The sequence below is a fragment of the Malus domestica genome, chromosome 11 (genome assembly GCF_042453785.1).
Source record: "Malus domestica chromosome 11, GDT2T_hap1".
NCBI classification, from domain to species: domain Eukaryota; kingdom Viridiplantae; phylum Streptophyta; class Magnoliopsida; order Rosales; family Rosaceae; genus Malus; species Malus domestica.
This window is the reverse complement of record NC_091671.1, coordinates 36,432,140-36,456,387: the sequence shown is the minus strand read 5'-3', so window position 1 is coordinate 36,456,387 and position 24,248 is coordinate 36,432,140. Positions and strand designations below refer to the sequence as shown.

General features: G+C 35.8%; 3 protein-coding genes and 2 long non-coding RNA genes across 5 annotated transcripts; 2 read left to right on the top strand and 3 right to left on the bottom strand.

Annotated features, from left to right (window-relative positions):
* Window positions 1-1,780: 1,780 nt before the first annotated feature.
* Window positions 1,781-2,773, bottom strand: LOC114823326 (uncharacterized). Its single transcript, XM_029098820.2, has 3 exons — window positions 2,572-2,773; window positions 2,362-2,421; window positions 1,781-2,026 (listed from the first exon to the last, which is right to left on the bottom strand). The coding sequence occupies exons 1-3, from the start codon at window positions 2,664-2,666 to the stop codon at window positions 1,843-1,845; spliced, it is 339 nt and encodes a 112-aa protein (XP_028954653.1). The 5' UTR covers window positions 2,667-2,773; the 3' UTR covers window positions 1,781-1,842.
* Window positions 2,774-4,843: 2,070 nt separating this feature from the next.
* Window positions 4,844-5,605, bottom strand: LOC103448790 (uncharacterized). Its single transcript, XR_011573568.1, has 2 exons — window positions 5,417-5,605; window positions 4,844-5,290 (listed from the first exon to the last, which is right to left on the bottom strand). It is a non-coding gene; the product is annotated as an uncharacterized lncRNA (long non-coding RNA).
* A 2,050-nt stretch (window positions 5,606-7,655) lies between these two features.
* LOC103448789 (gamma-glutamyl hydrolase 2) lies at window positions 7,656-12,973 on the top strand. Its single transcript, XM_070807654.1, has 10 exons — window positions 7,656-8,400; window positions 8,899-8,985; window positions 9,610-9,699; window positions 10,241-10,335; window positions 10,948-11,008; window positions 11,456-11,545; window positions 11,658-11,720; window positions 12,210-12,298; window positions 12,565-12,657; window positions 12,753-12,973. The coding sequence occupies exons 1-10, from the start codon at window positions 7,960-7,962 to the stop codon at window positions 12,805-12,807; spliced, it is 1,164 nt and encodes a 387-aa protein (XP_070663755.1). The 5' UTR covers window positions 7,656-7,959; the 3' UTR covers window positions 12,808-12,973.
* On the bottom strand, window positions 12,833-13,920 carry LOC108174673 (uncharacterized). The gene is made up of 2 exons (XR_003766988.2): window positions 13,799-13,920; window positions 12,833-13,469 (listed from the first exon to the last, which is right to left on the bottom strand). It is a non-coding gene; the product is annotated as an uncharacterized lncRNA (long non-coding RNA).
* A 2,990-nt stretch (window positions 13,921-16,910) lies between these two features.
* On the top strand, window positions 16,911-21,810 carry LOC103448783 (uncharacterized). The gene is made up of 8 exons (XM_008388051.4): window positions 16,911-17,187; window positions 17,612-17,667; window positions 17,739-17,863; window positions 18,379-18,538; window positions 19,326-19,753; window positions 19,937-20,437; window positions 20,637-20,784; window positions 21,407-21,810. Exons 1-8 carry the CDS (start codon window positions 17,119-17,121, stop codon window positions 21,528-21,530), a joined length of 1,611 nt encoding a protein of 536 aa, XP_008386273.2. The 5' UTR covers window positions 16,911-17,118; the 3' UTR covers window positions 21,531-21,810.
* The last annotated feature ends 2,438 nt before the right edge of the window (window positions 21,811-24,248 follow it).

Below are 24,248 nucleotides of genomic sequence, written 5' to 3'. Positions count from 1 at the left end.
AGAAATGATGAGGTTCTGGACAATGCCACGTGGCACTACGTGATTGGTTGAAAATCTTATCGAAATCTTGGCTAAATTATTGTAAACAAGAAGTGACACGTGGCGCATCGGATTGGTTGAAAATCTTATCGAAAATTTATCCACAAAATAATACGTTTGGATAATGACATGTGGCGTGACAAGATTGGTTGAAAATCTTATTGTAATCTTGGCTAAATTATTGTAAATAGATAGTGACACTTGGCGCGTCGGGATTGGTTGAAAATCTTAGCCGAAATCTATTCACAAAATAGTACGTTCAGATAATGACACGTGGTGTGACGAGATTGATTAAAAATTCTATCTGAAATTAAAACAATTTTATTTATATTTATTCTTTTATAAAAAATTTAAAATATTTTAAATGGGCTAGGTGTCAGCGCATTTTGTAGCGGTGTAGATCGTTTGTGCCAACGTATTTTTTAGACTATGTGCCAGCGCATTTTTTTAGAGGTGGAGATGCATTTGGCCTATTACTGTTCATTGAGGTTTATCATTGTTCACTGAATTGATTAAATAGACTGGATGCTGACGCATTTTTTTAGGAGTGGAACCGCTCTAACCCTCTTGAGCCCACTAGTAATAAAAAAAACTAGTCTCCCACAGGTTGTATGAATGCATGATTCAGTCAAGCCACATGTTCACACTCGAAAAAAAAAATATCACAATTAAGCTGTACGTTCCAGCTTTTGGCATTTTCTTTAGCTAGAGATGATAATTGATAGCTATTCCGAACTGCAATACAATAAAATTCCAGCCGTTAAATTTGTTTACTAAATAATTTCTCAAAGGTTAAGATTTGGACATACTTATCCCCTTTTAATTTGTTTTGCATTGACTGAGGTTTAATTACACCAAGAATGTCTACGACTTTGAAACTAACTAGCTAATAGGTTGTTTCCATTAAACTCAGTCAAGCTAGATTTTTCTCTCCTGGTCATTTCCGAGATGTTTTGGATAAACAAATTAAATCTCTCTTAAATCTTGATTGAGTTGTGTAAAGTTTCTTCTATTGCTTTAGCATCTTCCTTCGTATCCATGGATGTGAATACGGTTGGTCTTGCTAAGGGTAAACTAGATCATGTAGCTTGTGGCGTACGCCCTCATATTAGTTTGAGTATCATCAATCAATATATAATAATTTGTTATAATATTAAACTGAAAAAAAAAATCATATTTGTGTATACGAATGAAATACTTCTAGTTCCACCACTACATAAAACACTTAACATGCTTGATCATTATTTATAAAACGTGTCTGCAAGCTAAAACACTTACACTAACCAAATTACACTTACAAACACAAACACAAACAGAACACACAACACACAAACATCTAAGCTATGAGGGACATAAGACTTAGGGCTGGTTTGGTATTGCTGTGCTTTGAAAAAAAGCTGCTGTGAGAATAAGCGGATGTGCTGTGAAAATAAGCGGCTGTGAAATAAATCAGCAGAGTGTTTGGTAAACTTTTTTGTAAAAGTGCTTTTGGAAAAAAAAGCAGTCTGATAGTGGATCTTTTCATTAAAGGAGCACTGTAGTTCTATGTGCTTTGAAAAAAAACCAGTTTTCCAAAGCTACAAATTGCAGCTTCAGCTTTTTCCTTTGATTTCAGCTTATTCTCAAAGCAGCTTCCAAAATAAGCCCTTTTTTTTAAGTTTACCAAACACCAAAAACACTCCCAGCTTTTTTTCATAGGAGCTTTTTTTAAAATCACCTCAACCCCAAACTAGGGCTTAAATCCATCACAGACTCCACACAGCTTATCACTTAACTAAAAAGAGTAACTGATATGTATAGTACTCAACCAGTAGACCCAGTCTTTCTTGTTGTAGCTTTGGCATCTCCGTTAGTTTGCTTGCCATCGTTCTGATCAGTCTTTGAGCTGCTGATTTGATCAGAAACATTCCGCTCCCTCAACTTCGTCGTCCCATTAATTTTCCCACCGCCCCCTTTGCTGATCGGTGGCCTGCTTTTACCTCCACATCTTAAGATCAATAACAAATAAATAGTAAAACGTTAATTTCTACATAATATTATAATAGATTTTTTAACGAATAGTACTTCATAATTATATAAACGTACACCAAACAAAGAAAAAAAAATTCTCACGAGGGAATTGACTGCCGCACAAGGTTTCATTTTTGTGCACACTCTTGATTATTTCCGCCTCTTAGCAATCCTTTGATTTGTTTCATCAAAAGACTAGAAATAACCATGAATGTTTAAATAAAGAAAACGGATGATTGGAAATCACTTATGTCGAATACAAAAATGTAATTACTAATCTTATACATGCAAATTATAATGAAACCACCATACTTTATGGAGTGACTAATATTCCTGCGGGCGTACATATGGTCGTGATGCGTGATCTGCAGCCTGCACATATATAATCCAATACAATCATACATATAATTGGTAACATAATTCACAAATAAATGATGTTTTCTATTTCTTGCAAATATATATTGATAATTAAACAAACAAATTATGTGCTTACAAAAGAAATTAAATTTTATTGTCACTTACGTATTCACAGGTCGATGTCGGTAGGACTCGCAACTGGGAATTTGGACGATGTTGGTATTTGGCATGACGATGAAACCACGCACAGTTAGAGCCATGGTCTTAGTAATTTAGAGAGATTAGTTTACTAACTGTGTGCGGGTTTCTGAGTGAGACCAAAAGTCTGAAGTTTATAAAGATTGAGCATGCATGTCACAATATATAATGCAACTTGTACTATTATTACAACTTTGATTCTGCTTTATTTTTGCCCCTTTTTCTCCCTCTTATCCCTATACAGGCTATAGGTCATGGAGGTAAAGATAAAGGCTTATATAGTCTTTGTCCATAATTGAGTTGGGTCCTCAATCAAAGGCTTGTATAGGCATTCTTTATTTGAGTAGAGAATATATGGTCACACAGTTATTCGATCAACCCGTTCAATATACGGGTGGGATGACTTAGTCTATGCCTTTCCCGACCTTTTTCTAGGGTTCGTGCATAGTTTACATTTTGAAGTGCTAGCAATCTTTGTATTTAAACTTTTTCATTTCTTGCCACTTAGTATTATGATCTAGTGGTATTCTTCTTCACTTATAAGTGTAAGGTCTTAAATTTGATTGTTGCCAAAGGTGAATTTGAGCTACATTATTGATAGCACAATGTGAGGCTACGTGCACCCCCCTTAGTGTAGATAATATATTTGTTAAAAAAAAAAACATTTTCACTTCTTCAAATAACACATACAAAAAATGTGGTAGGTGTAGCATTACTCCCTAACTTATTACACACAAAAAATTTCCGCCCCTTCTCTTAACAAATTAGCAACAGTTAGGATCAGGGCCTCCACGATATTTCAGGGTTTTTTCTAACTGAATTATTGTCCCTACATGATTGCTCTAAAATACATGGGGAAATTAAAGGATTTAATTGCTGTATTAAATCATGCACAATTTGAAAATAATCATGAAGCACGATACAAATGAATATGAAAATTAGGATAGAAACATCTAAAGATTGGTGGAGACAAAAACGTGGTATTTAGCCAAATTTACGCCCCACTAAATTGGTTGTTGTCTCCTAGTACAAATGACCGCACTATCTGACAGTAGCATGCCAAATCATAATATTTTATTGAACTAAGATTGTGTTGAACTCACTTAAACTATAAACTTGATTAATGTAAAAACTCACATATCAACTTTGGGAAAGATAGAACCTTCTTCTTTTAACAATTGTTCAAAATGACTATCTATAAAAGTTGAGATGCTCTTTGAAATGAATGTGATTACTTTGAAAAGTCAAAAGTTTCTTGAATTTATGCTTGGACAGACACGTATCTTCGCCGAGAAACACTCTTTTAATTTCAATTCAATTGCAAATATAATATCACAATAATAAATATTAAATTTTCTATCAAAATCTAGAGGTGGTTTTCTCGCTTATTATTTGTTTTCAATTTCTGAAATCTCATCTAAGGCTCTTTATTGAAAAAGTTATAAACATATTAGTACTCTCCCTTTCGGTTGGTTTGTTTTTCTTTGTTTTGTGGATATTTAACATCCAAAGGAATGCATGGTTCACGTGGGATGTTATGAAATTCATATATCTTCCTCCTTTCCAGAAGTAAAGAACATGTAAGCGTTTCTCATGATTCAAGTTGGATGGTTAAGATTTCTGCAGCAGTATAAACTAATTAATAAGCCAAAAGGAATTCAAGCTAGCACTAGTTAGTGGGAAGAATAAAACATAAAGGGGACTATATATATACATTAATACTGATTATGACATGCATGTTGCTCGTTGTTTATTTCTTATTTTCATTGCAAACAGGATGGAATAATATTATGTTAGACGCTCTTTACAGAGTATAGAATGGATAGCATCTTGTTTTGCCCTAAATTAATTGATGGTTATGAACTTATGAGCATTTATCTTCTACGCACTCAAGATATTTTATTTGAATTTTGTCTGCCTCAGTTAGAAACGTTTATGAACAAGGGTGCCATGTGTTAGTGTGACTGTCAGGAGCCTTAAATTTTGTTTTTTAATTGATATATGTGTAGGAGAGAGAATTAAAACATAATGTTAAAATTAATTTTATAAAAACGTAATTTGTTAAAATCTAATTATTTTTCTTTTACTAAAACAATTTAATTTGTTATTTCGAAACCAAACGTGCAAATGTCTTTTTCCTTATTTTTCCATTATCTCCTTCTCTAGTCCCCTCAAATATTCCCTAACCATACATACTTTGGCCTCGTCAGTTAACATGGTTTGACATGGTATAAGATCGTGTAATTAAATCATATTCTATCATATATGTTATAAGAAGAAGCAAAGTTTTTTCGGTTAACGAATTAAAATGATAATTATTTGTTCAAGAAGAAATTATGATCAAGTCCATATATAATTAAGCTGCTAACGAATCACATTCAGCCATGGTTTGCTAGACAACGAGCCACCATATGACAACTACAGGGATTAATCGACGTAGCTGGATTAATTAACAAACTAATGGTCCTGCATTATTAATTAATCAGTGGCATCAGCAGTGTTGGTTGTATTGTTAACTTCATCAGCAACAACATTTCCTCCATTTGTTTTCCCATCTTCTCCACTCACACTGTTGCTGAGGCTGACCTGATCACTTCTCAAGCTCCTGTTACTTCTTCTGCTTACCCGGTTGATTTGCGGAGGTTTCCCTCTACTGATCTGTCGTCTAGACGCTGCAGCACATCTTCTGATCAACCAAAGAATTAATACTGTTAATAAACAATTAAAATTAACTTAATGCAACATTAATATGTACATAATTAAAGATTGAAAAATGAGAATGAGTATATATAGGAGAGGAAGTTTAGCTCACATTATCACACTCTTATTAATCAGCAGGCTGTAGGGCTTGGAATCGAGGGGCATTTGGAGCATGGTTTTTGGCATGAAGCTATTAACTAGAGCCATGATATGACCAAAAAGAAGAAATTTGTGTATGTTTAACAGCTTAATCTGCTCAATAAACCAAAGCTTAATAGCCACTTATGAGTTGTGAGTAATTAGAGTCCGTGGTTCAATTTATAAGCTAAATATTGAGTGTGTGTTAGCTGGTCAAACTTAGGCAGTTCATAAACCCTAAACATAAAAGTTATTTGGGCAATTTTATTAATAAACTGCTTTTCACGTGGTTTATATTTTATAATCGGCAGCTACGAAACAGATATATCTTACACTTTGCGAACTAGTTATTTTGTGTACATATTTTGACAAAAACGACACGCCTTGACTATACCCTCTAAAAAGCTTGTAATACTCTGAAATTTTGCATTTTTTTTTTGTCGGAGTGAACTTATAAAATTGCAGTATGGAAAATCTTGAATATATTTAATACACTGATGCAGTGACGTTACACTTTACATAAATTATACCTCGTGCTGTGATTAAAATGATGCGATTCCTGTTTTTTTAATATGCAAGGATATTTGTTGTTTATTTTTGGCCGGTTGCCAAAAGACATACTACATTAGGTGTTCTCATCAATAAAGAAAATAATGAATTTATAATTGCCTAATTGTTGTAAATAGTATTTTACTCTATTCTCCCTCGCAATAGTTAGTTTTACAATATTTATGTTATATTCTTTGAATTTATAATTGCGTATAGTTATATTATTTTCCACGTTTAAGTTCATTATATTAAACTAGCAATCTTATTAGGGGTTGGCGCGATTCAGATTGGAACGGTTTCACCTCAAAATTATAATAAAACCAATTAGAATGCAATTGGGATTCATATTGGTTTGATTTTGACAAAACTTATTAAAAATAAAATAAAAATCTAAAGTAATGTTGAACGGTTTGGTACGGGTGGAGATTAAATTATTAAACAAATTTATTTTTTTCTACTATTGACAAAACTTACTTGAGCCTCATGCACATGTAGCACCTGCCAGATTTCTCCAATCAATCTCTCACGAGCACTAGAGCTTCTAACGAATTAGTGTGTAAGATGCGTAATGGAATTAGGGGGTTCTATTGAAGTTGGCCTCTCATTGAGCTTATTATGGGCTTATGGGAAAATGTCGCACATAACGACTTCCTTTGTTTCCAAGTTTAAAGTTCAAATAGAGGTATGTGCTTGATGGATTTATTGTTGTAAATACTTTTATCTTAATTTGCTTACGCGGAAACTTTGAACAAAACCGAAACCGGACTGAGCATATGTAACATGTAGTTTTCAAGTTAGGAGGAAACAAATCGAACTGAATTGTTCACACTCCTAAACAAAAATAATGATTAGGGAATGATCTAGTGCACGCTCATATTTTGATAAAAAGTGATATGTTTTTAGAGAAAGATTAAGTATGCCGCGTTCACTGCAAACGTGAGTTTATTTTAACCATAGAAATCCTTTAACAAGAGGGATCCTTATTTTTCTAAAAAATTAGGGACACCCTCTTGAACGTTGAATTTGACTTTAATTAAATTGTGTGACATGTGATTTAATCTCAATCACACAATTTCATTAAAGTCAATCCAACGGTTAAGAAGGTGTCCCCATTTTTTTACAAAAATGGAATCCCTCTTGTTAAAGGTGCCTGTTTAACCATATATATTAACTAAAATGAAGGCATTATTCTTATGTACTCGAGTTGATATTCTCTATATAATTTATATTAATTTTAACTTTAAAATAAAATAAAGAAGTGATTTGTACACATTCTTTTTTATTTCTCACATATTTTTTATTTGTGATCATCAAATTAAATAAATTGAACGAAATTAACAACTAAAAGATGTAACAAGTTTAAAACAAGTAAAAAAAATTCTCAAAAAATATCGTCATCCAATCACATAATTAATAAGGAGGCGGATTGTCTGTCATTTGTTTGGTTGCCCTTCCTATCCTCTCTTATTTTATGCAGTCACGGTTAAGCCAAGTCAACATTTTATATTAATTTTTTTATAAAGATAATAAAATAAAAAATAATAAAAATATAAAATATTAACGTGATTTAACCGTAATCGTACAAATAAAAAATGATGAAAATGACATCCAAGACCTCAGGCGATCTGCCTCCAATTAATAAACCATGTTTTCAATCACATTGCAAATTTGTGGAATCTGTCTCCTATCTGACACATAATTAATAAATCTGACTATTTTCTGACTCAACGTTTTTGTTGGCTTCTTTCCACGTGACCATCACCTCTCAACACTCAATAGTCATATCACCACCGTCCTCCTCTTCCTCTTTTCCAAATTGCCCGCCGTACGAAAACACCGTGAGCTCAGCTGCACGGAACAAACAACACACGCATTTCAACAAACGCGTCCTAGGCACACCATTCCTCCCCTCCTCCTCTTCCTCCATGCCAAATCCAACTCGTCGGTCCCCATTTCCTCTTTCCCAACATGCCCTCCAACTTCCTTACTAATTCCACGTCCACCCCAACACCCGACCCCTCCGATTCCGCCTCCTCATCCTCCGACGCTCAGTCCGCCGCAGCGTCCCCAAAGACGACACCCGCAGAGATGTGGAGCTACCTCTGGATTCCTTTCCTAATTTCCCTGTCCAAGGAGCTGAGCTTGGCCAAAGCCCAGTCTACGATTGTCTTACCAAGTCAACTCGGAACATCCGACTCGTCCTCGACCAAATGTGCGGCGCCCGACCCCAAGCTCAATTACCGGCCCGTGATCGGCATCCTGAGCCACCCCGGAGACGGCGCCTCCGGCCGGCTCAGCAACGCCTCCACGGCGTCGTATATCGCAGCTTCATATGTCAAGTTCGTCGAATCGGCTGGGGCTCGTGTTATTCCTCTCATCTATAACGAGCCGCGTGATATTCTTTTCCAGGTGACCACGATAGAAGTTTAAATTTGAAAATTTGATTTTATCTGTTATGTTATTGGTCGAGAAGAAATTGAGCTTTATGGAGAAGTTGCTTCTGTGTTCTTACGTTAATACTGCTTTTCAAAGATGCACGTTATGCGTTCAGTTAAAACTGCTTTTTCGAGAAGTGCTTTTGTATAGGTTCTTTTGTTAGCTGGAGAAACCAGTTATAGAAACGACCCAGTATTTGTATTCGCCTTTCTAATCGAAAGCTTTCTGCTTTCGTTTGTCTTTTGGGCAAACAATCAAAAGTTGAAGTTGGTCTGTGATTATTCATTGTTTTTCCCCTCTTTCCCAGTAAAAGGCTGCGCATTTATAAAAATTTTGTTCGATATGTGCGTGTGTACGTACATTAGTATTGCAACCGTTTGTTTACCATGAGGCGTAAGCGCTATGAGGTAAACTATACTGTCCTCTCCCAGTGATTCTGTTATGTTGCTCACTATAAATGCTGCATTGCAGAAGCTCGATCTCGTTAATGGCGTGCTTTTCACCGGAGGATGGGCTAAACGTGGGTTGTACTATGATGTTGTTGAGAGAATATTTCAGGTAATTTAGTGCTTGATATTATAACCAGTGCATGATGTACACTAGCATTATAGTCCTGGCTTACCAGGCAGAACAATTATATCTATTCTTCCATATATTCTGGGGCCAGTTTTCTGCTAAACAAACAGAAGATTGTATAGGTATCATGAAAATTATTCCGACTGCAAAATGGATTTGATCTAAATTGTAGCTAGATCGGTTTTGTATGGGCGAGGCTTGGCAGCATAAGTATCATAATTCTTAATAGGATTTTAGAGGTTGAAATTGAAATCATACCAAGTCCAATATCATCTCATTCCCCATGATCATTAGCATGAAGGATCATCCTCCGTACTCCAGCAAGCACTAGGCAAAAGAAAATTTTGATAGATACTGGTTAACTAGAGTGGTCGACATAACAGCTACATAGGGTTTTTAGAGGTCAGAGTTCGAGTTTCTGCATTGCAACCATGTCACTGTGTCATGGCTGGCTAACATCAAATGCTTCAAGGCTCTCCTGCGTCATAAAGAATTCACATAAATTGTAATCTCTTAGGATAGTTTCAGTGCTTTTCTGACAAAATTCTTCAATATTACATTCCATGTTTATTACTTATTAGCTATGCTCGTATCTGTTTTCTACAGAAAATTATAGAGAAGAATGACGCTGGAGATCATTTCCCATTATACGCCATCTGCTTAGGTTTTGAACTTCTAACAATGATCATCAGCAAGGTAAACTATCCTTCTCAAAATTCACTGTTTTTCCTTAAGAATTCAGTCTTGTCATTCAAACTGCACGTCTTTCACCTTTTTTAATGCATAAATGTGTAATTAGCCACTTTAAATCATCAAAGCAGTCAATTTTGTAAGTTCCAGTGGTGCTTTAAATTATCAATTGCTAAAAGAGATAAAACCAGGATGTCTGGTTATGCAATTCTAAACTATTTGGCCATGTGTCATGGTCCTTCTTTTGCGAATGGCCTTTCTTGGTTTCTTTAGTTGGCATTCAACTTGAGACTACTAGAAAAATACCATTTAATGAGCTTGCGGATAACTTTACAACACATTCAATATTGAAATTATGGAATAATAGTTCAGTTTCTTTTATTAGAATTGTCACAGTAGTCCTTTCAATCTGAATCACCTTAGTAATGTCAGTTAGTGATCCTCTGCTTTTAACTTGAATTTTTTATCCTTATTGATGCTTCATCAACTCCTCTTAATATATTTGTCTCGATTTTAAGATTTACACAACTCTCTTTCTTTCTTCTAGAACAAGAAAATTCTTGAGTCATTCAGTGCAGTAGATGTGGCGTCAACTTTACAATTTACCGAGAACACCATTATTGAAGGAACCGTATTTCAAAGGTATAAATCTTGGAATGAGGTTTTCCTGACTCAGTTTAGATGTCATTGTCCTATTGTTATGCCAAAGAATTTTATTTTGAATATTTTTTCCTCAAACATGTTTTGCATTTATGACTGATCTTAGATCCTTTGTCAAAATAAACTGTGAGGACACTGAGTATGTGAATTCATGGAACCCTATTGATATATGGCTATAACAGAAGTGTGTTAATTGTTTGTTCACCTCTAGAAGTTACCTTAAACTTATGGTGGGCCTTCTAATCTGTCTTCTTTAATTTTTTGTTTGATTCTTATATGAAAAGTTCAACCATCATTTGAGGTAGCTTCCCTGCAAAAGCATGCTTATCAAAGATTTTTGCCTTAAATGGGATTGAAACGCGAGAAATTTATGTACTTCACCCTAATCAATAGGATTAAGCAGAGTAGAGGTCAATAGAGCATGCTAGACATGTATTTGTATCCGTCATCTTTGTCTGATCTTTTTTTACCACTGTTCTAATAATTAAGCGGAGGATGGTTGATGTTCTATGAGTTAGTATGAAAGTTTTTTCACGTTACTGTAAATCCAGGGTGATTTAATTTCTTCAGCCACTAATTTAATTTTTTTTGCAGATTTCCTCCAGACTTGCTTAGGAAGTTGAGTACAGATTGTCTTGTAATGCAAAACCATAAAGTGAGTTCTAATCTAAAGGCTCATCCATTGAAGTTAGACGTAGTTATCAAAGATAGCATTTATGCTTATAATCACGCATGTAATGATCCTGAATAATCAAATCCAAAACCATTTACTTGGTCAAATCTTATACTTGCTCGGTCTGTTTACTTTCCCAAGGCAACCCACTTCGAAACATATATCATGAGCTTTGGTTGAGAAAGTTTCAATAGTGTTTCATTACGATTCTGAGTTTGTCCAATCATTAACAAGATTGGTGAGACAAATGTCGGTTTTGAGAATATATCTTGTATTATGAGTTTCATTCTTTCTGTTTACTGTTTGATTTATGCTTCTTGTACTAATGCATTTTGGTTTTTCTGCTACTCTTATCCATATGGTTATTCTTATGCTTACCAAGCATGGTATTGGTTTCCTAACCAAGTTTTTAATGATTCAATGCAACAGTATGGTATTTCACCAGAGAGGCTTATCGAGAACGAGAATCTGTCAAGTTTTTTTAAGATCTTGACAACTTGTACTGATGAAGATAATAAGGTACCGAATGTAATTATCTTGTTTGGTTATGTACATTTCACTCTCTCGCAATCTCTCTGGATTTATTTTATTCCCCTTAAGATTCTAACTGTTGCAGTAACACTATTACCAGGTCTATGTGTCCACAGCACACGCATACAACTATCCTGTGACCGCCTTCCAATGGCATCCAGAGGTATTACCATAATATTTTTTTCGTCATCTTTATTACTACTCTAAATTTAGCAATATAAGCAACAGCACAATAACAGCGTTTAAATATGGAATCATCTCGAGGCGCCTTTTATTTGAATAGGTGTCTGCAAGGATCTCTACTAAGATGCATTCACAACCTTGAGATGGAGAAGCTATTATTGTAGAATTATCAAATTTTGCTTTTCTTACCATCTTTGCATGAAAGATTGCACAAAAACATTAACTATTTCCACTTGAGACATTTGCAATATTGCTATATTTGTAGTCTTTGAGACCAAAGCAGAAATTGATTGATTGGTGTGATCAACAATGCATAAAAGAAGATTTTCAATAATTATTGCTGTTTATGAAAATCAAAAGACTAAAGTTTGCATCTAAAATATTAAATACTTTTGAGGATATCTGGACTTAATAGATTATTCCAACGGATCTGTTTCAAGTTTTAGAAGACTAACTAATTGAGTTGCAGAAAAATGCTTTTGAATGGGGATTACCAATGATTCCGCACTCAGAGGATGCTATTCAAGTGACCCAGCACGTCGCAAACTTCTTGGTCAGGTTAGGGTTTATGCTTTTATCCTTCTGTATCTGTCTTTTAGTTCTAAGTGAACCGTTGCATTTCGGAACGTTGTCTGGAATGTCAAGTGGCACTCTATTCGGGAGGGCATGAGTAGAAAAAAAAATGGAAAATTTAAGGTTCAGAATCTTCGGATAACCACATTATTTGTTTATTATGCATCTAGAACTTTAAAACTCCCCCAAGTTTATTCAACTGGAATGGTATCGGACCCTAAACTTATGCCAATCGTGAATTTGTGATGCAGCGAGGCAAGGAAGTCATTAAACAGACCACCTGTTGGGCAAGTCCTTGACAATCTCATCTACAATTACAGTCCGACTTTCTGTGGGAAGGCTGGGTAAGCCAAAAAGTGCTCTTCAAACTGCACCTGTATTTTGGATCTGTGCATGAATTTATTAACTTGGTTGCCTATGCTTTGCTTTGTGACCGCAGGAAGGGATACGATGAAGTTTACATCTTTACGCAACCTTCACTCGCTCATTTGTAAGTCAAACGTGTAATCGAACTTGTAATGGACAATGGAAATGGAAATATTTAAAGACTAAGAGAAGTGTAAACGTTGTAATTACAGGACATTAGCACTCCAAGGAGTCTAAAACCTATTTGTGATATTCGTGCCATCAGATTATTTATGAAATAATCACTACTCCGCAGTCCGGTGTACATAAGAAGTAGCAACTAGAATATCGCTTGCATCAAAAGAAAAGGAAAAGGAAAAACGAAGCAAATGCACTTGAAACAACCATGAAGATTTTCCTTCCAACTATAATTAGTTTGAAAAACTCAAACCATGCAGTTCAATCCATAGTAGCCGGGATGTAGTGCAGTAGCAGACCTGCTCGAGTGCCCAAGGCGAGAGTGTAGAATTGATCGCCGCCATCACTGCTTGATCCTCCCTGAGCCATATTGCCTCGTCTGCAATCTAAAACATGTCGGACTGTAAGAGCGAGCCATTGACGTAACCCATGAGATCGTAAGCTCCGAGTATGGCGGTCATCTGATATTCCCAGACATCAAAGTTGGAATCTTCCTTCAACTTCATAGGCATAAGATTGTGTATATTTGAGAGCAGATCGTTGATTGGACGTGTCGGGGTGGAGCTTGATGAAGAACCCATGGTGGAATATATTTCGGTGTTGCACTGTAGAACTGGATCAAAAGAAGTAAGCTTCAGGCAAAGACACAGATTATGTTCAACCCAAACCAGCTAATCTTTTTCATACAATCTTACCCATCCAAATAGAACTTTAATGCTAAGTTAGCCATCCAAAATCGAGAGAGGATATGAACACAAAACCATAAAATTCAAGAAAACTAAAATTATCCACAAAAAATTACAATCTTTGTGCGAAAAATTCAAAATTTTCAGAGATTTTGAACCGTTGAACCCAAAACAACGAAATCGATCAAAAGCAAGTGATAATTTCACTATTCGCAAAACAAAATCGAAGAAATAGACAGTCGGATTCAAAATTTACCAGACGAGGAGCAGGAGGACGAGCGTAAAACAAACTCACCGTACTAGTCTTTTGTATCACTTTGAATAGGGATATAAAGTAATGTGAGTGATAAAGCAGTGTTATTGTATTTGATATAAAGTAATGTGAGTGATAAAGCACTTTAGTGAAAAAAAGTATTGACTAGCATTTATGATGGTGGAGGGCACAATGATGGTAGGAAGTGGTGGCAGTGACAATGGTATGCATGGCAGTTGTAATGGCAACGCTAGTGGTGAAGATGGTGACGGGGCTCATTGTTAAGGTGATATGGTGGCGGCGGGAGTGGTTGGGTGTGATGGCGGGTTACATAGAGGGCAATGGTGGTGGTAGTGGACCAGTGGTGGGGTGGAGATGGCGTCAATTGCAGTGGTTTTGAGGGAGTTGGTGGCAGCATTGGTGGTGGGGCTGGTAATGACAATGGTGGTGTAGGCTATTGAGGTGACCGCGGTGGTGACAAAGCCGGAGATTATGAGGGTATTAGTGGGACATTGGTGGCAGGAATAACGGTGGTTTTGAGTGTGTTAGTAGCAGCATTGATGGTGGGGCATGTAATGGTAATGGTGTGAGAGGTGGTGGTGACAATGAGCTAGTAATAATGTGGTTCAAATTCGCCTGTATCCATAATCGAACTTAAGACCTCTAAATTAGTATTTAACTTATCATCTAAAAGATTTGAACTTAAAGACATTTTACTTACAAAGAAAGGATCACAACTGTAAAGTGGCAAGACTACTTTCTGAAGCACGGTGAGGTTTTGGATAACATGGTACTCTGTACTAGAGCTAGACATTGGAATGCCGAGATATGGAAAGAAGCTCAAAAGTTTCCGAGGGTTTTTCAGAATCGGATTATATTACATAACATTAGATTTGCAGCTCCTTTCACATGAATTAGGTTCATCTCTGATATGCAGTTGTGAGTTTACTAGCTATGACTAGTTTCATTATGTCGTTCGAGGCATGGTTGTGTGACTGAGCAAGATAGCTCTAGGTTGTTCTACCCTAATATATAGATCCATTGCCATACTAAGTTTTTAACTGAAACATTTTCTTTGCAAGGCAAGGGAATACCTGAAACTACCGCCTTGTTAGCCCATGTAGTGAGAGAATAGTGGCGGATCTAAGAAATATTATTGGAGGCTTCAATAAGAATAGTGTTTGTAGCGCACAAAATTTTTTGGATCGTATAATATGAAAATTGACATTTCATCAAGTCTTGGTAAGCTTGAGGTCATTTGTCAAGTTATATTGCATGTCTGTCGGCATATGCCAACAGCTTTCAAACGAGTATGTCGACTGATGTCAACAGCTTTTGATAAAGCATGTCGATCGAAAGATGCCTATAGCAAGCATACAAAGGCATGAGACTAGCAGCTACCTTGCCCAGTATCCTTTGAGGTAATATGTTGAACAGTGAGGACAACTTTCAAGGGCATCTTAGACCATCTCCAAAGGAGATGTCAAATTTTGACAACTTATGTGGTATTTTGACATCTTTTAAAATTTTCTTCTCCAACCGATACGTCAAATTAAATATTTTTTTTATTTTATAAAATAAATTATTAGACTAATTAAAATTTAATAAAGGACATTTAAAGTGTAATCAGTAATCTGTTTACCTTCCTTGATTAAAAAGAAGAAAAAAGTAAGATAATTGCATAAGTCAACTCAACATTAATTATAATAAATGATTAAACTGATTAAAATTAATAAAATACATTTAATAATTAATAAAAAAAATATTTGAAGTTGATGTCAAATTTGACAACAACCTCTTTTGTTGCCAATCCATGTCATCGCCACATTGGATTTGGCACTTCGGTTGGAGAATATTAATGTGGTCTTTTTTTACTGTTATAGCTGATGTGTACATTTTGGCATCTCCTTTGGAGATGCTCTTAGATTTTCAAAGAATAGCATCCAGTTCTTCCGTAGAAATTTCTGAGTTTGAGAAGTCAGCTGACCCATATCCGTCTTTGTAAAGGGGGGGGGGGTAATGAATTAGAATTTCATTATTCGATTCCTTGTGACAAAAACAAAAGAAGTGTTACTTGAACTTATATTCTAGTGGTTTTTTTTTTTTTTAAGTTTGTTTTAAGGAGAATATTATAATTCAAGATATAATATGCATTCTCTAAACCTTTTTGGGGGACAAGGGATTCTTGCCCATAAATGTGAACTCAACGATTTACCATTAGAGCATTCTTACACAGCAATAACATGAGTTGTTCGGAGTTGTTCCTTGACCCCATTTATCATAGTAACTCTATACTCTTACAATGAGAAAGGATGATTTGAAATTAAGACCTCTTCCGATATCAAGAAAATAAATTAGTCATCATTATATTAAAGGTGTAATTGCTACAGAAAAATAATAATATCTTTGACTACTTATTTGCATGAATTGAGCAAGAGGCTTAGGTGCTTAACTGACATTTACATGCGTGCTAGAAGTCTTGCGTTCGGACCATCTTCCCTTCATATTTCTAAAATTAAAGACAAGAATGAGGTGGACTTGAGCTTACTTAAGTTGTTAGGGTAGTGTGCTTTACGCCAGTTATTTTCTTAGGGTTTCGCAGGAGAAGGAAGAGGGTTAATTTTCTAATGAACCGAAGGTCCCCCTTACTCCCTATTCCCTCTTAAATCTTTATAAAACTCGGCGAGAAAAGTTGGTTATGAACTATTGACTATAAACCATAGTAGTTATAGGTGCTTAAGTTTGGTATGAAGATAACTTAAGCCTGGAACTTATGTAATCCGACAGGAAACACGAAACCGATCACTATACTGGAAAGCGAGACATGACCATAACTTAAGATTCAAGTAACATTGAAAAAACTAAAAAAACTGAAAGAATGACTACCTGTAATAAAGCGTAGACTAATAGAGGCCGACCATGCTCTCTTGCACCCTAAGTTCAAGTCCATCCCTTTGTTTTTATGAATTTGATGTAATTTTTTTAAAAAATAAAAAAATAAAAAAAGGAAAGGGGGTGTATGGAAAACTTTGATGACACAAAAGAAGTGTAGATGAGATAAATGCTTATGGTATCACAAACCACCACAAAAAGCCTTCTTCCCAAATGATCACGTGACTATTTGCAGGGCACGTGCTGATGTGAATCCCTACATATATTTCACTTGTAACCAATGAATAAAGGGCAAAACGCAGAGAATATGGCGGGAAAAGAAGCGAGGCTTGGGAGGGAAACTCATTGAAAGATCTAATCTTTCACTTTCACGCCTTTTACTGTTATTCTAAGAAAAAATCGGCGACCCAAAATTTACCCTTTTACAAAAAATGGCCCAAACCGAAACCCTAGGAATCATCCAAGACATCGAAACCCTTGTCTCCGATCAACTTCAAGTGGTACCAATCCCTCTCTCTCTCTCTCAATCTCTCGATTTTCGTTTTATTTTTTCGAATTTTACAGTTACTATATTATTTCTGTAATTTTGGCAAGACCCATCAAATTTTCAGTTTAATTTTTGTTATTTTTGTTCGATTTAGTGTTTTTGCTGCGTATTGTTCTGTGATTTTGGAGCTAGCTGTTACTAGGGTTTTGGTGAATTTCTAATTGTTTCAACAAATTAATTTTTAGGGATTTGTTAATGGGTTAGGTTCAAAAATGCAATAAGCTTGGGAACCACTTTCAATTTAGCGTGGATATCGAACTGTTACTTGTGTGTTTCGTGACAAAGAAAGTTCTTGATTGGAATTTGAGTTAAGATGCGTTTAACTTCGTATAAGATGGTCTAAATTTAGTTACTTTCGGTGCTGAATTATGTTATAGGTTTCCTACAAGTGGCTGAGTCGAAATTATTTGGTGTCTTCAAACGCTGCAAAGAGGTATAGGAACTGTCTCAAAGCTTGTGGGTTGCATTTCTTGTTTACAAGTGATTAAAAGTTGTTTTTTATAGGTTACTCCAGGAGTTTGTTGAAAAGCATGAAAATGGGTTCGAAGTGGTGTATGTTTTGGCTGGCTGGTTGAAGAGCGATCCTTCAAGCTACCATATAAGGCTTGTTTCTGGGCCTAAGCTTACAGGTGACATATAATTGTAGACTAGTATGTATGTTTACTTGTGCTGATATATTTTCAAGTAAAATCTAGTAGGGGAGCATCCAATTATATTCCTTTTAAAAAGAACACTATGATTTTAAATCAATGGCATTCTTCCTGGTTATATTAGATGCAATAGAACATGTTAAAAGAGTGAGAGCAGTAGTTTGGAGGGTTAGATTCCCAATAGGACATGCATACATACATAGAATTAGACATGTTGTACATACATGGACTTGAGTGATGGTTGACACAATTTGGAATGTAATAGATGCTATTATTTCTTTTGAGTTTAATCATCCTTTCATGAGCTATTTAACAATGGTTTCTGTATCTTACTTTAAAAAATTTTGTGTGCTAGTTGAAATCTAAGATAATTGTTCATGCTTTTTCTTGCTCCGTCTCATCATCTTTTTGTCAAACATTCAGATTTAGTCTCATCATTATACATCTGGTAAGTGGAAATATTATGGAACTCATGTCTGTCAAATTATATGCAGAAGCAAAAGAAGAATTTGATGGCAACTGCTCAGTTGAGGTTTATAGTGTGCAAGCTTGCATCCCAAAGGATCCAGCTGCACTGTGGAATGCTGAATTTTTGCAAGCAGAGGAGCTCTTTAAGCAGGCTCCTACGGTTGCGAATTGCTTGAGAGATAACAGGTATATTTATTTCTATCCTACTCCTATAAATAAAAGGTAGGCTTTTTAGCCAAAATGGTCCCTGAGATTTACATAACTCCTCACTTTGGTCCTTGAGATTTGAAATAGATAGAATTGGTCCCTAAATATCAAGAGTTTATGAAGTTTAGTGTGTCTACTGTATTGCAACTTTGCAAGTCTGGTAAATCTAACAGATGCTGATTTCTGCTCCGTAAGGATTACATAATAGTTGGCCTTGTATTCATTGGAATCTTTTCCATACAGCACAAAAAAAAAAAAAAAAGTAAATGAAAGTGATTTGTCACTGTAACCACTTAAATTTATTTGGTTGATTTTTGGTTTATGAAGAATTTCTCCTGTTAATTATCGTAGGAGTACATTGGTAGTTAAACATTGACTTGTGAAGTGTGTATTTTAATTCTAATTTAAGTTATGTAACAGAAAGCACTTAATCAATTGATTTTTTCTTTTTTCTTTTTCTGGTGGGTGATTATGAAATTTGCATTCTTAGCTCATTAGATATTTCAAAATTCAGAAAATTTTATAAGATGGTATTTGGCTTTTATACTTTACAAATACCAAGAGTTAATTACTTAATGTTTTGGAGTTTCTGCTTTCGCGCTCATGCATGGTCAAATATATTCGTCCCAGTGGTCATTGTTCCGTTCATACGTATGATCTATTACTTTTTAGTTATATAAAAGCATTTCTACTTATACACCTGCTTATGTGATATTTTAGCTTCGTTCGCTTGATTTTCAATGCTCTTCTTTGTTGTCTTCTTCAGGTTTGGTGGGATTTCCAATTCCTTTGTTAAGCGTAATGTGGATGGAGTGCCATTAAGCACTGAATCTCCGCAACTTAAATCTAAAGCAGTAATAGGGCAATCAGAAATTAATTTACAGGCTACCAATGTGGTCAGAGATGTCCAGAATAAAGGACAGCAATCTAGCCCAAAAGTTGGTTTACAGGCTACCAATGTGGTAAAAGATGTCAAAACTGAAAGTAATGGAACAAGAGTTTTTGATCAGGCTAACAAACCTCCTGCAGCCAAAGAAAAAGTTCCTCCTGTGCCTATGAACAAAACGAAACTCCAGAATGAGAAAAGCTCTTCTGCTTCTGGAGGTTCATTGGCAAATTTCTGGGGCCGGGCATCTGTGAAGTCGAAGTCGGATGCTCCAGAGAAAAATAATACTTGCATTCCTGATCATACTGGTTGGTTTCCATTTATCGTTATCTTAAGCAGCTTATAAAAATTTAATTCTACCTTCTTGAAGTGATGGATAAGTTGGGAATTTATTCTCTGAGAAGCATTTTAAATGCAAATAGGTTCTTTGTTTTTGTGCTCAAGAATGTATCCGGCTCACATATCTGTATATATCCTTTTTCCCGTTTCAGGAGCTAGTGCAGAGCCTCAAACTTGTGCTCAAGAAGCAGTAGCGGGTGTCAGCAGTGACGATGATGGTCAACAAGTCAATTTTAAGAGATCATCCAATGGCGAAGGCACTAGGAAAAGGAGGGTTGTCTTTGATTTCTCAGATGATGAGGAAGATGCAGTTAATTTAGCATCACTGGAGAATCCAAAAGGGCAATCATGTCTAGATCTGCAAGAAAGCAGAAAAGTTATGGTTCCAGAGAGAACCAATTTGAATTTTGACGAGCAAGTAGAAGATAACCCCAAGGTTAAGGAAGAAATATCTGTTGATGGGGAATCTGATGAACCTTCCAGAGAAGATTCTTCAGTTGTCAGAAAAGTGATAGATGCTGGGATTATCCTTAGAGAGAAGCCTATTCCCGAACAAAATGTGAACAAAATGGATAAACCCACCAACGCTGCTTCAAGTTCACCTAAAAGAAGAAAAGTTATGAAGACGGTGATTGATGAACGAGGAAGAGAAGGTACGCCGTGTTTTAGTTTCTAAATCGTCCCATTAGCAAGATGTTGCTTGGCAAGTTGGCAGGGCCGCTCCTGTTTCTGCTTCTGCTTTAAAATTTAACACCTTCCCCTTATTCAACCAAATATAATTAAGTTGGACTTGTTAGTAATTTTATCTTTGACTATGTATATTAATTTGTTCTTTTAATCAAATTTTTGTAGTGACTGAAGTAATCTGGGAGGGTGAGGAGACAGAAGCAAAGAAAGCCGACAGTGGTGTAATCAAGAAAGCCGGCAGTGATATAATCAAGAAAGACGACAGTGATATAATCAAGAAATCTGATAATAAAGCTCCCAGTGCTGTTAACAGGTAAATTAATTTCTTTTTTTATTTGCTTTGGTGGTTTCTATCTGAGAGGATATCTAATTGGGTATTATAACCTACTTGATAAAGGATGCTTGTAACACAAGAAAAACAGTTCATCTTGTTTGATTTAAGGCTTTATTCTTTTTCACATCATGCAAATTCTTGATCAGTTGGATTACGAACATGCTGTATTGTTCACACCTCAGTAAATTCTGCCAATTCCAACTCTTTTTGTAGTTTGTGGGTTGAAACAAATGTTACAAATATCAATGGCTCGTGTTAGAAACAGGTGATTGTGTTTGAAGTTGCAAGTTTGCAACCAGGTAGCAGGCTTAAACTGCTAGAATATTGAATAATTCTGTTCCGGATGTCAAATATCAGGTAGACCATAAAAATACCAGAAAAACCTGTAGATCAGATGCTGTATATCTTAGTTTCTAATTTCAGTGCTTCACTTTTGTTCCCGTATACTTGTACAAGCATTTGAATCATTTATGTGGTTTATTTGATTGCCTAGCTTGGGCAGGAATACGGTATTTTGTGCCAATTTTTTTATCGATCTTTCTTGCTGATGTTTTAGCTTGTGCCTGATGACTGAACTCTAATTTTGGATGTGTGAATCCAGGCTTCCTGCAGCTAAGAAGTCAGTGGGAACTCCGACAAATGCAACTGGGAAAGCAGGAAACAAAAAAGGAGTAAACAAGGATCCTAAGCAAGGAAATATTCTTTCATTCTTCAAGAAGGCCTAGAGGCCTTTTTAAAAGCTCAAGTACCCTGCAGGAGTGTTTGATTATGTGGCCCCTTTGGGTAATATAGGTTTTTGAGTTGGCTAGATCTCACCTTTCTTTGCGGTCTGGGGGAGCTAACGGGATTGGGGTGGGGGTGCATTGCATTTTTAAAGCCGACGGAAGGGAGGGTGCTTGTTTTCCTTCACTGCTGCTAATTTTAGGCTCGGATGTGTATATTATCTTCTCTCAGACTTACACTTGATTCAGCATATTAAATGTACTGTTGCAATTTATTTTTGTAGTAGCGGAGTGCAGACGCTGGGCCATTTTGATCGGATAACCTGATTAAACTACTCTGAATTCGAATGTGCATGTCTTCATATCCTACCTTTGCATCACGTATTTAGGGACCGGACGAATTCTACGTTGTGGTCACTAGCCATTCAAGTCTACCATTTTGGTCGAATACGACCACCATCTGAAAGATTTCGAAAATGTCTGTTGCAGTAAAATCTGATCTTGCACACTATAAAGTTTCTTGGCCGCAAGATTTCCGGTTTAAAGATCCCAACCCTGTCTTCCTCGAGACTAATTACGTTACATGGTTAAAAAAAATTCACTTTTTTTTATCAGAGAGTAATATTTACAAAAGCATATGTGTGGCCTGAGTGCTGCAGTCTTCCCCTAAACCTCGTCAGAGGCGATTGTTTGAAACTTTACAACGAAAAGAACTTGTTGATATCCAAACTTTGTGGTTTCGCCGGTATGTTCTCTTGTGCTTGTAGTTCTTGTACTAGTAGCGATGATCAAATTTATTTTGTTTGTGTGACTGCACATTTTATTGATTCTGCTTGGAAGTTGCAGAAGAGAATTCTCGCTTTTGTATGCTCGAGTATGATCATAACGCTTATCGTACTGCTGCTAGGCAAGAAGAGTTTCCTGCTTTATGCGAATCTCGCGGTCTGAAATGTAATAAGTTCAAGCCTGATATGAAGACTCATTGGAGTTCTATTTTGCTCATGTTACAATCGTGTGTGAATTACAATGCTGCAATCACCGTTTATTATAACGGTAAGCATGATGCTGATCTTTTATGCGAAGCGGATTTGGAGCTTAGTTTTGTGTTCATGGAGTTTTTGAGTGTTTTTTTCTGAAGTTGCAATCTCATTGGGTTCAAAGGTTTATTCTCCCAATTCTTGTATGGCACTCTATCATTTGTTATGCATTAGCTTTACATTTTCCGAACGCAAATCTCATTCGGGGTTCAAAGCGATTTATGACATTATGGAATCGAAATTCAGAAGCTATTACGAGTTCATGTTGCCTAGTTTCTGTTTAGCTAAAGCAAGGGTCCCCACGATGAAACTATGCAGTGTAGAACACATGGTGAATGACATTTCCGAATTTTTAAGCGGGCCATTGAAATTTGATGTAAAAGCACTTGACACTGTTGCATAACCAGGATTATGAATCCAAATTTGCCGAGGTTAAAGAGTTTTTAGAGGGGAGCGTAAGTTAAAGAGTTTTTAGTTTCAATGTTTACATTTTTCATCAAAATGTACACACAAGTAAAAATGGATTCGAATTGGGAGACTCGAAACTAAAAAGGAACTCAAGGCCTCAAGAAGGAGTTGAAGATAGGATCAGTGAATTGCCAGATGCAGTTCTTTGTCACATTCTTTCTTTCGTTCCAACGAAGTATGCCGCGAGGACCAGCATTCTGTCTACAAGATGGAAGGACAAATGGGTTTCTGTTCCTAATCTGGACTTCGAACATAAATCAAAGTCTTTTATTGCGGAAAAGAAATATAAGTGCGACTCTCTTGTTTTTTTTAAAGTTTGTTCATCGCGTACTCTCCCTTCTGATGATGTTAAAAAGTTTCGTCTTCATTGTTCATGCTGTAGTAAGAGTGGTCTCTTATTGATGGTTGGATTCGAACTGCCATCAAGCGTAATGTTGTTGAACTTGATCTTCGTGTTGATATAAGTCTTGATGATCATCGTTCCTTGTCAGAATAAGACGAGTAGCAGAAGCCCTTGATTGCAAGGGGCTTGTAGCTCGAGTGGACAGTAAATGCATCGGAACATTGCTGTCACACTTCAAGGTTGTCTCTAAGGGGATTGCAGGATAGCATGAGAAGAAAGTAAAGTGGCAATGTGTTTTATTCCCAAGGATGTGATTAGTTGGTACGCCTTACTGATGTATGTACATATACATTGTGGGCAATTGGTCAATATTTTTCAGTATTGCAAAATAGGTTATAAAAGATTATCAATATAGTAACGGCATAAACATTGAAAATATACGAGTGTTTGAGACTGCTTTTGGAATAGATAAACACGATTTTAATTTGTATGTGGATAACGTAAACGCTGGCAACTTAAAGCGATTTTTACATCATTTGTCAAATAAAATTCGAAGTGCTTTTGAATTATAAAAGTATTTTTCATACTTTTTGGAGAAGCGATATTTAGAAAGCAAACTTCTAGTAATTTTTTTAAAAAAAGTTTTTTTTTGTAGAATAAATTTTCCCTTAAACGAAAATAAGAGTATTGGTATCTAGATGTTTGTTTGCTCCCTAAACTTGTATTATAACCTTGTATTATTCTTTAATAAAAACATGATTGGCCAGCAAGAAAATATAAGCTTTTTTATTTTTTTATTTTTTTTCTTACAATGTTATGTTTTCCATAAAACGCCTCTCCTACATCTTCACTTTTTAAAACATTACTGATATT

What these genes read in the sequence shown, in the direction of transcription:
- LOC114823326 (XM_029098820.2), bottom strand. Translation starts at nt 2,666, where the DNA reads ATGGCTCTAACTGTGCGTGGTTTCATCGTCATGCCAAATACCAACATC. An exon ending in CGACATCGACCTGTGAATAC is followed by an intron (nt 2,422 to 2,571) that starts GTAAGTGACAAT and finishes ATATATGTGCAG; the next exon opens with GCTGCAGATCACGCATCACG. An exon ending in AATATTAGTCACTCCATAAA is followed by an intron (nt 2,027 to 2,361) that starts GTATGGTGGTTT and finishes ATTGATCTTAAG; the next exon opens with ATGTGGAGGTAAAAGCAGGC.
- LOC103448789 (XM_070807654.1), top strand. Translation starts at nt 7,960, where the DNA reads ATGCCCTCCAACTTCCTTACTAATTCCACGTCCACCCCAACACCCGAC. An exon ending in TAACAATGATCATCAGCAAG is followed by an intron (nt 9,700 to 10,240) that starts GTAAACTATCCT and finishes TCTTTCTTCTAG; the next exon opens with AACAAGAAAATTCTTGAGTC. An exon ending in GTACTGATGAAGATAATAAG is followed by an intron (nt 11,546 to 11,657) that starts GTACCGAATGTA and finishes CACTATTACCAG; the next exon opens with GTCTATGTGTCCACAGCACA.
- LOC103448783 (XM_008388051.4), top strand. Translation starts at nt 17,119, where the DNA reads ATGGCCCAAACCGAAACCCTAGGAATCATCCAAGACATCGAAACCCTT. An exon ending in TCTCCGATCAACTTCAAGTG is followed by an intron (nt 17,188 to 17,611) that starts GTACCAATCCCT and finishes ATTATGTTATAG; the next exon opens with GTTTCCTACAAGTGGCTGAG. An exon ending in TTCTGGGCCTAAGCTTACAG is followed by an intron (nt 17,864 to 18,378) that starts GTGACATATAAT and finishes AATTATATGCAG; the next exon opens with AAGCAAAAGAAGAATTTGAT.